Consider the following 17653-nt stretch of genomic DNA (forward strand, 5'->3'; position numbering starts at 1 on the left):
AGACTTAAGGTGAACGATGTGACACTTCCATTTTTTGTTAAAAAATCCCCAAAACCTGATGGGCAATCTTAGCAACTATGATTGTCTGACAATATCATCTTCCTTTTTCTTCTTACCCCAGAAAGAACTGTATGAGAGAACTTACCACAGATAAATTCCAAGGTGGTCGACATGGGAAGTGGCCAGAAAGTCTCCAGTCGGGGACATAGTAACATTAAGAGGAGCCGAGTCCAACAAAAAGCTGTCTATAAGACTATAAACAGAATCAAGATGTTAAAGTACTTCAACTCTATTAAAAAGGACATAATTCACAAAATATCATTTTGCTAAAAGAACAAAGGGTAAGAGATGCAGAAAATTTTTGCTTTTCACTTTTAAATCACCAACAGCAAAAAGTCATCACTAACAAAGAGCATTGTCAACTAAGTTACGATGGGAAAATAATCTCCTCAATGAGAAAGACCCAGAACACTAAAGAGATCAATTAATTGGAGAGAGAGTTTCAATAACAGGGAGAATACAGGAGACAATGCTGTTTTTCCGGAATGCCATTTTGTTAGGTTCGGAAACAATTCTAAAGATGTCACACATTTAAAATAAATTATCAGCACTCTCCTGTATTTGTTACGCCAGTGAAAATAACAAAAGGGGTAGGCAACAGAAGAAAGTAATAAAATGGCCATGGGAGAATGGTAGTGGCGAAAAAAAGTTTGAGCAATTCTGTTTTTCAAATAGGTAACTGTATGCTATACAGCAAACAGGAACTTCAGTCTATACAGCATCACCATAAAGCACTAGTCCACATGGATCCTTCAGAAAGCTGGGAGCAGGGGCTGTGAAAAGTTGGGGAGGAAAAGGGAGCGATGGCACCCCAGAAGAAGACACACAGCAGGCTCCTCAGAGAGCAGTGTGTGCGATGAACATGAACCTTACAGATGGGCAGGAATTCAACGACGCTGATGGCCAAGGAAGCACCTCTGGGAGAAGGGCTGCGGAAGGCAAGGCAGGGGGAACTGTGTCCAGTGAGGAATGCAGTTTGGTCGTGAATACCAAACATCTGAGTGTGTTTTATCTTTTAACCAATGGAAAGCCACTACGGGCTTTTGAGCAGATGGCAGTATAATCTCTACTTTGATAAGAAAATCTGGCAGCAGAATGTAGAATATATTTGAACAGGAAGAACAGTGAGATTATAGTCATCTAACAAGCAGGGAAGACCTGAACTAGGATGGTGGCAGCAGGAAGCGAAATGAGGCGAATTGAAGGAGCGAACAGAAAGGCCTAACACGCAGGCCCGTTGGAGACGAGGCTTCCTGGGCTGGCTGAGAGTGCGAGTGCTCTGTGCACTGAAGAGGAGCACGCTGGCTTTAGTAAGAGCTGCTTTAAAAACTGCTTTGTTCACTGACGCCATTACGTTATCCACGGGAAGGCATGGCAAAATGACTGAGGTTCAGAATCTTCAGTAATTACATTATTTCAGTAAAGAAATTAACAGGAGTTAACACTTTTTTCAGTGTTCCATGCTAGGACATATTCCAAGCACTTGTGACTACTAATTAAATCCTCACAACCCCATGAGGCAGATCCATCCTTACCATACCCATTAGAAAAAATGAGGCCCAGTCATACTTGCTCAAGGTAGAAAGTAACAGAGACATACCTGTCACCAAGCAGTCTGTACACTTAATCACCAAAAGCTCAGTAACACCACTACTGAAACTCCAGGTGCAGCAGTCTGACAGAGCACACACACCCAGAAGATGACTACCGCGGTGACTCAGATGTAACATGGAGGCAGTGACTAAAGGACCTGTCCATAACGAAATCTCTCTCAATTTGTTCACAGAGTGAGTAACAATTATAAACTTTAACTAATGAATACAAAATACTAGGACATGACTAAAATAAGCAGCACTACAAACAAACTAAAGTGGGCTCAGGACAATGACTGATGTTTAAATTCTCACTTACGGGAAAAAAATCTGATTAATAATCTGTCTGATTTCTGTTCAACCATTCCTTGGAAACTCACAAGAATAGCTGCTTGGGGGATCAAACGAATTGGGGAAAAGGACGTTTGCTAACCACTTATTATATACCAGAGACTGTCAAATTATTTAATTCATTTAATGCAAACAACCCAGAGAAGAACCACTATCTCAATGTACACTGATGACTAAGCCCAAACTCAGGAATTTTAGATCTCACCATCTATTCCTTGTCTTAATACTTGCTCACTAAAGTGTGTGTGAGGGATCAAACTCCCTGACACGTTCAGAATCTATCTGTTAAAGAGGAATCTACTGCTTGAGCAAATTTATTTTATTTGATATTATAATTATTTTGGCAAATTCACTGTGCAACGTGGTTTCCACAGCTGTTGTGTGTGGGTAGACTGGCTTTCCATTATGTAAAAGCATCACATTGAGGAAGTGGTTTCTACATACACAGCATGTTTTACATGGCCACATTAGCTCATAAAGCCTAAGTGTACAGGTTTAATCCCAGACCTAACTACCATACTGTCACCTGCTAATCCTACAAAATGAAAAGTTCCAGGTAAATTATAAGCTTTTTGAGAGAATCTTAAAAAAAAATCCTCATTGTAAGGGGTCAGATTTTTAAGCACTGAGTTCTATGCATACAGGTAACATTAACTCACTTCTGATTATATTCTAAACCAATGTAGACAATGTCTAGATGTTCAATCTCCAAAGTGATGGAATCCTCAATGAATAGAACGAATAGTTTTGCCTCAGTAGGAAATGCAAAGCAAAATTCTATTCCAATTATTCTCACGTAATGCCCCTCAGAAAGCAGGGGTTGGGTGGATGAGACAGAACAAAATGCAAAATTCTATTAAAACTATTTAATTTTATATTTTTCTCACCCTGAAAAGCATTTAATCTAAACTTTTAGGAGATTAAAAGTAACCATAAATAAAAGGTGGTAGCAGATGACAGATAATTTCAAGGTCAAAAATTTCAACCCTACTTCTGAGAACCCTACAAACAGAAGAAAATTTTCTGCACTTAAAAAAACTACTTTACAGGAAACAGTTCAGTACCTATGCAATTTGTTTTATATAGGCACAATTAATTCCAGATGGCTCCATCTGCATGTTAGCACACCAAAGGTCTACTTATACACGGCTTCACATTTTAGCCTTTGAAATAACTGTATTCATTCTTTACATATTTAACATGTTATGTAAATGATAAAACTGCTTACTGAAGAAAAAACTAGGAATCCCCAAAGCTTGTCATACTAATTATGTTTAAGAAAAGAAGTGAAATAAAAAAAGCCCATGATTACCTACAGCTGTATGGTCCTTACTATATCTTCTACATCAAGAAAACCAAATCATCCTTAGAACATACCCAAGCAAGGCTGGCACCACAACTGCTGGGGAATCTTCCTTTCTCTTATGCTCACTACAGCGAAATCTCACTGACAAACTATGCTGCCATGGGCAAATCACTTAACTTCTGAGCCTCCATTTCCTCATTTGTGAAACGGGACTAAATCCAGTACCTCCCTAACAGAATATGAGACAAGATGAAAACTAGAAGCACTCAAAATGCTCAGAAGTCCACGGAAAAAGTCAACTGCAACTAGGCAGCAGCAGTTGCCTAGGAGAAGGGAGACTTCTCATTTGCTCCACTTCAAATCTTAACCAAAGAGGTAGTTATTTGTGTCTTTATTAAAAACATACTTTAGTCCAATCAGTGTACATATTATTATCTTTTCTATGTGACTCATCTCTTGCTCTTGTGTTCCCCCAGCTTAGTTTCTTTGTATTCACTTAAAACTGCCTGTGTTCACTGAAAAATAAGATACTAGAGGTGAAAGCATGTCAGATTTAAATGTGTTCATCTTTTTACTAAAATAAGAAATTCAGCAAAAAGCCTTATGCTGAGTCAAAGATTGGTGGCTCTGAATGCTACTTTCGGATCCTAATTTTTCCATTCCCAAAAAAACTTGCCACTTTTAAAAAACATTCTGACTATTTAGTACTATTGAACATTAACCTCCCTCTCTCATCTGATGTGAACTAAAACTACTACAAAGGAAAATGAAAAGGGCAAAGTGTCAACTCTATTTCCTACACAACTTTCCTACTACAAAGCAATTCAAATTATAATGTTTACTTTTATAAAACAGAAATCCAAGAAGCAAAAGACTAATCAAAATTTCTAATGATACCTTAAAAAAAAGGTTTGTTTTTTTTTGGTTTTTTTGTTTTGTTTTGTTTTGTTTTAATTAAGGAAGTACTGACTTGAGTGAACTTTTTGAAGCTGCAGGACAGTCAACTAATTATTTATTTTGCTTGACTTGACTTTAAGTGAAAAAGAGACACACCTGTGGACAAAACTGCCTAGTTATTAGAGATGGACCATCATCTATCTAGTTATTAGAGATGGACCATCATCTATCTAGTTATTAGAGATGGACCATCATCTATCTAGTTATTAGAGATGGACCATCATCTATCTAGTTATTAGAGATGGACCATCATCTATCTAGTTATTACGGATGGCACTTCTGCTGTGCATATTCCAAATCCTGACATAAGCTGTATAGACAGCTGTATCTCATTCCTGAATCAAACTTGAAGGGAAGTAAGGACATAAGGGTTTTTCCTTTCTAAAGGTCAAACTGCTTTCAGGTATGAGCTTATCTAATTCCTGAGAAACAAGAGGAGCAGAACTGGGCAGATCTTAACTTAGCAATATTCCTGAAGACTGAACTACTTTCCCACTCATCTTTCTCACCTCTCTCTTTCCTCATAGGTATGTTCCGTTCCCATCACTCCTTTCACACTCCACCTAAGCAATTCTTTGGTGAGTGATATGACTGCAAATTGTGTCTACTCCTACGTAATTTTTAGTAACAAATTACTCTCTGTAGGTTTCTACTGTTCAAATTATTTAAAAGAATTAATGTTTTCTCTTCAAGTGCTGATTTAGTAGCAAGTTTTAACCTATGACAGGTTTCTTAACACTGTTGGGTTTTATCCAAATCTTAAGACACACATTTCCATTATGTTAAGGTACCTAAATGTCTTCTTTCAAGAATTATGTTAGAGACAGAAAATATATATTATACACAAAGTTAAGGGTTCTGACCTCTTAATTCAGTATCAACAACAACAACAAAATATAAAAAAATGCTCAGAATAAAAGTTTGCAGTTCTAAAGTATGATCTCTACTCTGGAGTATCAAAAAGGCCAAATGAGCTTTCTTAAGTGAGTTTATGCAACTCACTTCTACTTCTCAATTTTGCAGGAATAGCAAACCTAAGAGATTGCAATTTCCTCACTATTATCTCTTTCAGTACTAATCTCTGTGTTTGAGATCAAACACACTTCAAGGATAAAATATAAGTCAGGTTAGAAAAATCCCCAAATACAGTCACAGTCAAAAAGTACATCATTTATTAACAACAGGTAAAAGTCACATGTGAAGACAATGACTGAGAAAACTTCTGATAAGGTTAGGGATTTAAAAACTCACCATCCAGATGGAAGGTCCCAAGTTCTAATAGAGCAATCCATTGAAGCAGTTATTAACCAACGACCATCAGGACTGAAAGTCTTTAAATTAAAAGAAAAACATAAATAATACAGGTGTGTATACATGTATGTATGTATGTATATCTGTATCTGTATATTTAACAGTCAAAGAATGTAAGAAATGAAAAGATAATGCACATTTCATTAAAAAATGTTTGATGCATAAAATGTAGACAGCCTCATCTTATATAAAAGAAAATACCATTTCTTATATACCCCTGAGGATACTGCTAAGGATTAGGCTTTTACATGAATTATAAAACTTTTAAAAATGAATAGCAGTATATAATTTTTAATTTTTACTCCATAATCTATTTATAGACAATTAACAAATGTTTGACTACTGTTTTTAACATAAACCTGTGCTGACAACATTCAATTAGAAATATTTTATTAGCCTAATTTCATTTATAAAGTATCTATGAAGCTTTGAACAAAGCTACATTTCCAAGAGTCTATTCCAAAATGATTTTAAAGAATGCAAATTCTCTTAATGTAGGTAAGTTACTGAAAAAGTCCTTCTTACTTGTAGATTCAGTTAAAAATCTTTTCTTCCTTAATGATGTTTTAAATATAATTTAAAACCACAATAATCATATTTTCAAAATAAATTTAAACAGTAAACTACTTGTGTCACCATAAAGAAGTTGTATCTTCTCTATAGATAAAAATGGAAAAGTAACATGAGGTTTAAACCAGGTCAGAGGTGAAGGAAGACCTAAAAGGAAAAACTCTGAAGTTCACGTTGAAGTCGAGTGTTCACCCAGGAGACTAAACGCCACAGGGGTGACGACCCCGGTTTACGGGCCGTCACCACTCATCTAGCGGAGGACAGTCGGAGTGAGCGGCTCTACCCTGGCCATCGGGCTGCAGTGACACTATGGAAACTTAAACCTTAAAGTAGAGAGAACTCAATTTGCAGAAGGACAGTGTAGGCAATGAGGAACGGGAAAACAACTCTGACAGCTAAAGTCATGTTATAAAGGCTCATAGATTTAATTGAACAGGAGTACTTTATTCTTGACTAGGAGAAACTCCACACACAACTCAAAAGGAAACAAACAGGAAGAACAAGTTGGCCCTGACAGATGTTTTCAAAAATGAAACTTCATCAAAATTACTTCATTTCCACCCTCATTGCTATAGATGCTGTCACAACAAATTCTGTTGATGAGTAGTTATGCCAATTTCTTATCTACAGAACAACATAATCTCTTGGCCATTTCACCCCTATTTTTAAGGAAATGGGTACACATTGCAAATTCAGATCTTTGGTGTGAGAAATGATAAGTAAATGCAGCTTGTGGGGGTGCCACTAAATAGCTAGGAATTTTATTTGTTTCAAGTAAATCAAGATATCTGCAACTGATGTAAAGTCTTCAACATACACTGTTTAAACTGAGTACTTCTTACCATATTTCCCACCATAAGAACATAACAGTAAGATAAAATACATATTCACTAAACTCTTTTGAAATTAAGATAAACATTAGAAATAACACTAAACTAGAATAAACCAAGTATCAGATATGCCAGGTCTCCTACTATTAATTCATTATGCATGCAGAAAACAGAAATGAGTTCTCTCAGCTTAGTTTAATACTATGTCAAAAATGATTTACTTATGTTTCAATGAATCATTCTGGCCTTGTTTAGAGTTACAGAGAAAAAGATGAACTCTTGGATGAATGCTTTAATCTAATGGCATTATCCTGAGAAATAGTAAAACTTCTTTTCATTCTAAATTTTCCTTAAAAAAACCTGCTTTGAAAGTTAGTCTCCAAATTATTTACTTTGAACATCTCATATGATGAGTTTCATGCTATTAAAAGATAGCAGTTTCAATTCTTATGACATTTTTAAGCTAAACAGAAATAGAAATGAATCAAGTTCTATTTAAACATCTAAAGTCTGTTTTACCATGTCATTTATTTGGCCTTGGTGTCCAGAAAACTCTCTGACAATCTTCCTAGTTTCTATGTCCAAAACACTAATGGAGAAGTCGTCCAAGGCAAGTCCCAGAATGCCACTAGCAAGACAAATGCATTAGCTTTAATAAACGAACAAAAACAACCTCTTGAAATTAAAATCTCACAGTTATTTAAGTTTTGTTAATCAAGTATACCTTTGGGGGAAGTTAAGCTAAGTGTTCTTTCACATGAAAAGTTTGGTTTTTGTTAAATTACATGCAGCTGACCGCTTTACAAGAGCGTTTCGGCACTAACCCTCCACAGTCACAAGTCTGCATGTAAGTTTACAGTTGGCCCTCCACCTCCACGTTCTGCATCTGGGACTCAACCAACAGTGGATTATGTAGTGCTATTCTGAAGTATTAAGTGAAAGAAAGTTGTGCTTAGGTGGACCCGCACAGTCCAAACTTGTGACGTTCAAGGGACTACTGTACTTTACTTAAATTAAAAACTTTTTCTAAAAACATCAAGAAGAAAGTCCATCACCATTAAACGAAAAACTTTACCTGTCTCTATGTAGCAGCATCGAATTTGGAGATGAATCGAGGCTCATAGAATGAATTAAAACTTTGTTTTTAAAGTTCCAGAACTTGAGTACTCCTTCACTACCAGCTGTAATTGTCAACTGGTTTAATCCATCCACTGCAACACCTCTAACAGATCCTTTATGGGCTTTAAAGCATATGTTAAAAGAAAAAAGAAATAAGAATTGCAATGGCCTCTCTGAACACTACACAAAGAGTGATTACTTTATTTAAATATCTAAGTTCCCACTATTCAACTTCCCTAAAATCTTTAACATGGATTTTAGGGAACAGAGGGAAAATTATTCTATTACGTGATTAATAACAAAATCCACCATCAGGCTGATGCCATGGAAGGTTTCAAAAAATAGTTAAGATATTCTGTTTAAAGCAAGGAGAAGGAACCAAAAACTTTAATTTCTATAATATCCACTTTCCCTTAATAAAACTATGACTTTATTCTCTTTGGGTATTTCAATATGGTGTTCTGCCACAAAGGGCTGACAATACCTCATATGCAACTTTAGCAAAATGCCTGGAACTCAAGAATTTAATAAATGCCAGTGACAGTCATTAGCCTTTTATCTATCTATAATACTTTTTTAAAAAAAGAAAAAGAAAAAAACGGCCAATACCTTGATCCCTGCCAAAACTTCCTCGGTGTATACCTGACTGCATGTTATACACATCAACAGCTCCCGATGAGAGACCAATTACAGCAAAGTTTCCACAGGAAGTTATATCTACTGCCTTAGGAAAAAAAAATTAACACAGAAGACAAAGAAAGTAACTAATATTTTTATTGTACTTTATGGTTTCCAAAGTATTTATCAATTGTATCATTTTTTAAAAAAGATACTAAATGCATCACTTGATTAATTTTCTTAAACATGATTATTTTGGGGTATATTAAAAATATCTGCTTGATTCTGCCTCCATCCTCTAAGTATGGAGAAATCCATACTTCCAAGACGGCAAAACATAACCAAAATTAACTCGACTGAAATTTATAAAGTCAGAAGAATGGTATATCAACTGGTATTTGATTTTTAATTTACTCACAACAGTGCTAAAGTCAAAGCATTCCACTGCCTAATTTCTTATTACCTTACTTTACTTTTGTAATTGCTTCTACAGCAGATACAAAACGGAAACCATATTAGCTTCAGTTCAAGGGAAAAGTCCCAAGTATTTTAATTACAACTTTTTTTTTAGGAAGGAAATATACAGTAACTGGAGAAGGAAATGGCAATCCACTCCAGTATTCTTGCCTGGAACATTCCATGGATGGGGAGCCTGGTGGGCTTCAGTCCATGGGGTCGCAAAGAGTCGGACACGACTAAGCACACAGTACATACAAGATAATGCATGGAAAACATTTAGTTTATAAAGTTTCTGTAAAATAAACTCCTATTTCAACACTTAGAGCAGCAATATTATATTAAAAAGATGACTTTTTTTTCTGTTAAAAACATGAGACTGGCCACATGGTGGGTCATGGCCAGAGAAATCCTTGCCTGCCACTGTGTGTTAGTCAGACGCCACCCACCCGGAAGTTCATTCAAGACTGCTGAGTTTATGCCTAAAGAAAGAGATGACTTCTAAGACCTAAAAGAAAATACTTACTATAGGATATCTGCTCAAAACAGTAAGACTGATACACCACTGAGTCAAGACATATTTACATAGCATCCACATTTGACTGTGCTCAACTTATATATATTTTTCTGGATAATTATAGCTTATTTCTTAAAAAATGTTTTTAGGTGGGAAATCATGCACTAATCTTAAAAAAGTATTCTGTCTTCCTAAACAGAACACTAACATAATTTTTCCTATTTTGAATAATTCAAAAATTTATGCTACGTTGTCTAGTTATGGTCTTAGGAACTAATGAAGATACTAGGCTATATTGTTGTAGTTGTTTAGTCGCTAAGTCGTGTCTGACTCTGCAACCCCACAGACAGTAGCCCACCAGGCTCCTCAGTCCATGGGATTCTCTAGGCAAGAACACTGGGATGGGTTGCCATTTCCTTCTCCAAGGGGATCTTCTTGACCCAGGGATCGAATTCACGTCTCTTGCATTAGGCAGGCAGATTCATTACCATTCAGTCACAGCCTGTAAGTAATGATGGTCCTGAAGGCACTACTATACATTAGTCCCCCATATCCACAGAGAATACGTTACAAGACCCTCAGTGGATGCCTTTAGTAGTGGATAGCACCAAGTCCTAGATATACATGCTTTTTCCTATACTAATGGGCAGGCAGTGTATAGAGCACGGACATGTTAGATAAAAAGATGATATTAGAGTGGGACAGTGCTGCTCAGATGGCATACAATTTAAAATTTATAAATTGTGTAATTCTGAATTTTCTATTCAGTATTTTCAGACTAATGTTGAATAACTGAAACCATGGATGGGGGGACTGCTATACTTTTTGGAACTTGAGTTTATTTTAATAGGCTTTATTGTTGTTAACAGGATGGCTTCTAACCTATTTTTTTAAGGCAGCACAACAGGGAAAATGAATAAGGTGAGAGGGTTACCTGTGAGTGACAAATTGTACTCTGGTGCATTGGCTATCTAGTAAACACTGGTTTATTGTATACTGGTTACCACCTTTGCTCCAGACAGCTAACTCTGCCAGACAATTGATGCAGCACCAGCTAAGTATCACTGTGTTTGTGTCTGTGTATATATATATTGTGTGTACACACACACACACACACACATACACACACACATACACAATGTTCTAGGGGTGATCACTATAGGCTAAGAATTAAAAATACAGGTTCTAGAAGGAGTGGTCTGAGGTTCAAATCCCAGCTTTCCACTCAGTACTAGTTTTACTAATCTTGGGCATATTACTTATTATATTAAACCTCAACCTCAGTTTTACTGTCTATAAAAAGAGGCTAACAATATTCCATATCATAAGACTGTTGTGAAAATAATATAAAATAGCATGTGCCAGGCAGAGAGCCTGAACAAAGTAAGCACACAAAAAATGTTAGCTGTAATTGTTAATTATACTACTATTATTATAATAGCTACTCAACTGTTCAGGTAAACTTGAGAAGTTTAAGATAGAATCTCTATGGCTTAGAAATAAAAGTTTAAGAGTGGAGTTTTGTACTATGGAGAACAGAGTATACACACTGACAAAAAAAAACGTACAAAATAGGATCAAATCAATTATATTTCCATACACTAGCAAAAAACAATCCAAAATGAAATTAAGAAATCTATTTACAATAGTATTGAAAAGAACAAAATACTAGGAAAAATTTAACTGAAAAAGTATGAGACTTGAATACTGACAACTATAAAAAATTGGTAACGGAAATTTAAAATCTAATTAAATGGAAAGCCATCTTATGTTTATGGATCAGAAGTAATATTAAGACGGTAATACTCCTCAAATTGAGGTGTGTAACCAGTAAGATCTCCATCAAAAACTCAGCTGCCTTCTTTGCAAAAACTGACAAGCTGATCATACTGAAATGCAATAGACCAGAAGAGCCAAAACAATCTTGAAGAAGAACAAACTTGGAAGATTCAATCATCCTGATTTTAAAAAACTTTACTACAGAGTGACCATACTCAAGACAGTGTCATACTGGCATTAAAAAAGACACAGACTCACTGAACAGAACAATCAAAGAGAACTGTGAATCAGAAAAAAGCCCTCATTCATATCAAACAAATTTTGGCAAAGGTACCAAGACCATTCAATGGGGAAAGAATAGTGTTTTGGGCAAATAACACTGACATAACTAGACATCCAAATGCAAAAGAATGAATTTGGACCCCTATATAATATTGTACACAAAAATTAACCTTAGAAGGGTTACAGATCTAAATTTAAGAGCTAAAATTATGAAACTCTCAGAAGAAATTACAGGAGTAAATCTTCATGACCTTGGGCTAGGCAATGTTTTTCGGAAAATCGCAAAAATGGCTGGACTTCAAAATTAAAACCCCTTTATGCTGAAATGACACCAACAAGAAAAGGAAATGAGAGCCCATAGAATGTGTATGCTTAGTCGCTCAGTCGTGTCCGACTTTTTGCGGCCCTTTGGACTGTAGCCTGCCAGGCTCCTCTGTCCATGGGATTTTCCAGGCAAGAATACTGGAGTGTGTTGCCATTTCCTTCTCCAGGGGATCTTTCCGACCTAGGGATCAAACCTGCATCTCCTCCATCCCCTGCACTGCAGGTGGATTCTCCACCCACTGAGCATCAGCCCACAGAACAGGAAAAACTATTTGTAAATCATATATCTGATAAGGGACCTGTATCCAAAATATATAAGGAGCTATTACAATTCAAGAGTAAAAAAATAAGTAACTCCATTAGACAATGGGCAGGTCCTATGAACAGATATTTCTCCAAAGACACAGAAGTGGCCACTGAGCCACCGTGAAAGAGAAGACCCTGATGCCGGGAATGACTGAGGTGGGAGGGGAAGGGCGGCAGAGGAGGACACGGCGGGATGGCACCACCGACTCGACGTGTGTGCAAAGATGCCCAACGCTGTCAGATTGCCGGGAAAACATGGAACAGAAGACACAGGGATAAACTACTCTATACCTACTAGGACAACTCCAAAATCACCGCAGATGGTGACTGCAGCTATGAAATTAAAAGACACTTGCTCCTTGGAAGAGAAGCTATGACCAACCTAGACAGCATATTACAAAGCAGAGACATCACTTTGCCAACAAAGGTATGTATAGTCAAAGCTATAGTTTTCCAGCAGTCACGTATGGATATGAGAGTTGGACCATAAAAAGGCTGAGCATGGAAGAATTGATGGTTTTGAACTGTGGTGTTGGAGAAGACTCTTGAGAGCTCCTTGGACTGCAAGGAGATCCAACCAGTCCATCCTAAAGGAAATCGTCGGAAGGTCTGATGCCAAAACTGAAGCTCCAATAACTTTTGCCACCAGTGTGAAGAGCCAACTCACTGGAAAAGCCCCTGATGCTGGGAGAGACGGAAGGCAGGAGGAGAAGGGGACAGCGGAGGATGTGATGGTTGGATGGCATCACCGACTTGATGGACATGCGTTCGAGTAAACTCTGGGAGATGGTGATAAACAGGGGAAGCCTGGCGTGCTGCAGTCCATGGGGTTGCAAAGAGTTGGACATGACTGAAGTGACTGAACAAGGACAGCAACGATCAAAAGGAACAGACAAACACAGTGTTGCCGAGGACACACAGAAACGGAACTCTTACACACTACTGGTGGGGATATAAGACTGTGCAGCCACTTTGGAAAACAGGTTGTCAGTTCCTCAAAAACACTAAACAGTTACATTATGTTAGGTGATCTAACAAGGTATAAACACAGAAACTACAAAAACACATGTCCACACAAAAGCTTGTCAGGAGCCTTATTTATAACACCCCAAACTAGAAACAAGACAAATGTCTATCAACTATCAATGGCTAAACAAAATGTGGTTTTATCTACGAAATATTATTCATAAAAGGAATAAAGTACGGATACATCCTACAACATGGATGAATCTTAAAACATGCTAACTGAAAGAAGCCAGTCATGGAGGCTGTGTATTATATGATTCTGTCCGTGTGAAATGCCCAGAGCAGGCATTGAGGTTGCCTGGGTTGGGGAGATGGAGGGAAAAGTGAGAGAATGACCATTATTGTTAGTGGGTATAGGGTTTCTTTTTTAGTGATGAGAATGTTCTAAAATTAGACTGATTAGATTTTGTGATAACAGCAAAATTCTATGAATACACTAAAACCCACTAAAGTAAACATTTTAAATGAGTGAATTTCATGGTAAATAAATTTTATATCAGTAAAACTTATTTTGAAAAAGCAGAGGCAACAACTCTGCAAACCAAATTTGACAGTTTCTGTATACCCTAAAACCTGAACTCAGTGGAAGTGAAGTCGCTCAGTTGTGTCCAACTCTTTGTGACCCCATGGACTGTAGCCCTACCAGGCTTCTCTGTCCATGGGATTTTCCAGGCAAGAATACTGGAGTGGGTTGCCATTTCCTTCTCCAGGAGAACTCAATAGAAGACTTATGTTATTATCAAAAGAAAACAAAATAAAATATTAATAGAGTAAGAAGTTACAAGTTAACAGTGGCATTTAGAAAACTATATTTAAAAAAGGCTTAGACAGTACTCAATCAGACAAATATAAGAAATAAAGAATTTAAATAACTCCTACATCTTTAACTCACTAAAGATTTAGCTGAATCTTACTCCTACATTCAAAGAGAAAAGGAAGGCAGAAACCTTAAGATTCATGTTCACTGAATATAATACTATATACGCAACATAGTTCAGGTAACAAAGTATATTAATAAATGCTGAAATCCCCCTCAAAGGGTATTCTGAGTAATCCTATATTAAACAGAAAATTTAAGTAACCAATATACTACATTTAGTTTAGCAAAGCTTAACTTAAACCTTTAATAAGGTAAAATCTTACAGATTTTAAAATTTTACAATAAGTTTTAAATACATTTACTTTAAAATAAATAAAATAAGTTAAAATCTTAAAGATTTTAATAAAATTACAATAAAATTTTATTGAAATTCTAATAATTTTAAATCTTAAAATCTATAATAAAATTATACATAAATCTATATATATATAATTTCCAGCTTCTTTCCAAGCTGGAAAACTTTAACACTAGTAGGGAATAATTTCAAAATGTTAAACTATGCTCCTTGTTCTTTCAACGAATATTGCCAGCAATACACCTGAGTATAACCAGACCACCACAGGGCTGTCTCACAGGAGGACACGCCCTCGCAAACACGCCGCTTACTGTTGCAGTGGTGTTGTCTGTCTTCAGCCCTTCTGGTCTGAGAAAGTGAGCGCCTATGGTGGATCTCTGGTAGTTCCAGGTGGAGCACGAGAGCTTACCCTGATGGCAGGCAATGATCCCATCCCAGTCACTTTCACGAGCTTCCTCTAAAACATAATTAAAATCACTCATTCATTCACCTGTTTTATTTAATAAGCATTTAATACTCTATGTTATAATTCAGCACTAAGATATAGTATGGTAAACAGGTAATTCCTGCTAACAATGAGTTTCCAATTGAACAAGAGATTTTGATTGGAAGAAATTACAGTAAGATTAAGTGTCTTCTAAGAGCATTCAGGAGTTTACTAAGAAATCTGGGGAGAGTAATAAGTGGCTCCTTGAAAGAAGTAAAACAGGTAGAAATGAATGGAGTGGGGGGTGTGGAGAGGAGAGGGACTGAGACACACACACACGGGCCCAAGTGTAACTTGAACAAAATTAAGCACAACAAGTAAATGCAGTTATTTTCCTGAGAGGGGTGGGAGGAGGGCAAAGCCACTGGGCCACATTACCAACAGTCTTAAAAGCCATGTTAAGGAGAGAAGACTCCACCCAAAAAGGTAATTAAGGGGTCACTGAAAGATTTTTGAGCATATGACATGAGGGTACTTAAAGTAAAAAAAAAAAGAAAAAAAAAAAAAAAAAATATATATATATAATTACTCAGGTTGTTATAAATGGAAATGGTGCATAAACAATTATTTCTATGATAGTTTTCACTCAACAATCTTATCATCTATCTACATTTTTCTTAAAATTATTTCTTGGAATGATGCACTGCTCAAATGACACAGTTCACTAAGACCTCAGTGTGTTTAGATCTTAATTAAATTAGCCAAAGCTCTATGTTATCAGTTCTTACCTTTTTACATTAGTGACTTTCTTATACCAGGCTTATAATAGAATAAATTAAAAGAGTTACAAAATAAAATAGCAAATATTGTTTATTATAGTTTAGAGAGAACAAAGCCTAGAACAGATAATTTCCAATTATAAGTAAGTTACTTTCAGTCTCCACACAAGACGTGCATGCATTTGGGATGCATCCTGGATTCAATTGTTTGCTAAAACATTTATTAAAATGGAATAAATAAAGAGATTAATATTAGATGGGCCCTCCAGATGCTTATTAGTATTTGTAAAAACATTTACTAAAATGGAGAAAATAAAGAAACACACAGAAGGAAATAAATGACAGGGCAGAATTCGAAACACAGCACAAAGCTTCTTACCAGCTGCAAACTCAGTGACAGGTGGAAGTCTCACTGACATGGTATTCTGAAGTCCTTTACGTTTGACTCGCTTTTTATTTATTAATCCTGGGTTTAGGTGAGAGGGGAATATAGCTATGAATTCTTCTTAATGAAAAATGTATATAAAAGAAAAGCTAATTCATTGAACTTTATATGTAAAGTTCAAGACATTCCCATTTAATTGAGGTACAAAATAAATATGATGTTATTACTATCTTGGTATTAAAAACTGCATTAGAATATAAATGAAGAGACTTGCATTTACAATATTAGCAAAAAAAATTAGCAAATTATATTAAAATATATAAAATACCACTGAGTAATTGTAAATATGCAGGACCAATAAGAGAAAAACTAAAAGCCTTCACTGAGGAACATTAAAGACAACTTGAATGCTGGGGATATATCATATTCCTAGATGAGACAATTCTTAAAGATATCAAAACTCTCCAATTTGATTCTAAGAATTATAATTGTGGACATTGATTTAAAATTGATTCTGAAATTCATCTGGAAGTATATACATGTATGAATAGCCAGGATATTAACTTACAAAGAAGTTTAATTAAAAATAAGCCTGAATATTTTTGTTTAACAAACAAAATCTTTCAAATGATAAAAACCATGGGCATGAATAGAGAATTAAAAAATCCCTTCTGGTAGAAAGATGGGACTCTTCTTTGATGCTTTCTGTAAGCTCCTTTCCATCTTTAGATTCTGCATTCCACAGATGACACCACCCTTATGGCAGAAAGTGAACAAGAACTAAATAGCCTCTTGATGAAAGTGAAAGAGGAGAGTGAAAAAGTCGGCTTAAACCTCAACGTTCAGAAAACTAAGATCATGGCATGCGGTCCATGCCATGCCAAAACTAAGTTCATGGCAAATAGATAGGGAAACAGTGGAAACAGTGGCTGACTATTTTTGGGGGCTCCAAAATCACTGCAGATGGTGATTGCAGCCATGAAATTAAAAGACACTTACTCCTTGGAAGGAAAGTTATGACCAACCTATACAGCATATTAAAAAGCAAGAGACATTACTTTGCCAACAAAGGTCTGTCTAGTCAAGGCTATGGTTTTTCCAGTGGTCACGTATGGATGTGAGCTGGACCAAGAATTGATGCTTTTGAACTGCGGTTGGAGAAGACTCTTGAGAGTCCCCTGGACTGCGAGGAGATCCAACCAGTCCATCCTAAAGGAGGTCAGTCCTGAGTGTTCATTGGAAGGACTGATGTTGAAGCTGAAACTCCGATACTTTGGCCACCTGATGGGAAGAACTGACTCATTGGAAAAGACTCTGATGCTGGGAAAGATTGAAGGTGAGAGAAGGGGACGACAGAGGATAAGATGGTTGGATGGCATCACCAACTCAATGGACATGAGTTTGGGTGAACTCTGGGAGTTGGTGATGGACAGGGAGGCCTGGCGTGCTGCCGTCCATGGGGTGGCAAAGAGTCGGACACGAC

The 17653-nt window shown here is 36.4% G+C and overlaps 1 protein-coding gene across 2 annotated transcripts in view; it reads right to left on the reverse strand.

The window, feature by feature from the left end:
* The window catches only part of WDR36 (WD repeat domain 36), a 50023-nt gene that overhangs the window by 10349 nt on the left and 22021 nt on the right, over window positions 1-17653 (reverse strand). For both annotated transcript variants that reach the window (XM_043464488.1, XM_043464489.1), the window contains 7 exons: window positions 16165-16251; window positions 14891-15036; window positions 8706-8820; window positions 8053-8218; window positions 7497-7605; window positions 5518-5597; window positions 146-253 (listed from right to left, as the gene is read on the reverse strand). In XM_043464488.1, the coding sequence (XP_043320423.1) occupies window positions 146-253; window positions 5518-5597; window positions 7497-7605; window positions 8053-8218; window positions 8706-8820; window positions 14891-15036; window positions 16165-16251 (811 nt within the window). The remainder of the gene's footprint in view (window positions 1-145; window positions 254-5517; window positions 5598-7496; window positions 7606-8052; window positions 8219-8705; window positions 8821-14890; window positions 15037-16164; window positions 16252-17653) is intronic.

Source organism: Cervus canadensis, chromosome 4 (genome assembly GCF_019320065.1).
Source record: "Cervus canadensis isolate Bull #8, Minnesota chromosome 4, ASM1932006v1, whole genome shotgun sequence".
NCBI classification, from domain to species: domain Eukaryota; kingdom Metazoa; phylum Chordata; class Mammalia; order Artiodactyla; family Cervidae; genus Cervus; species Cervus canadensis.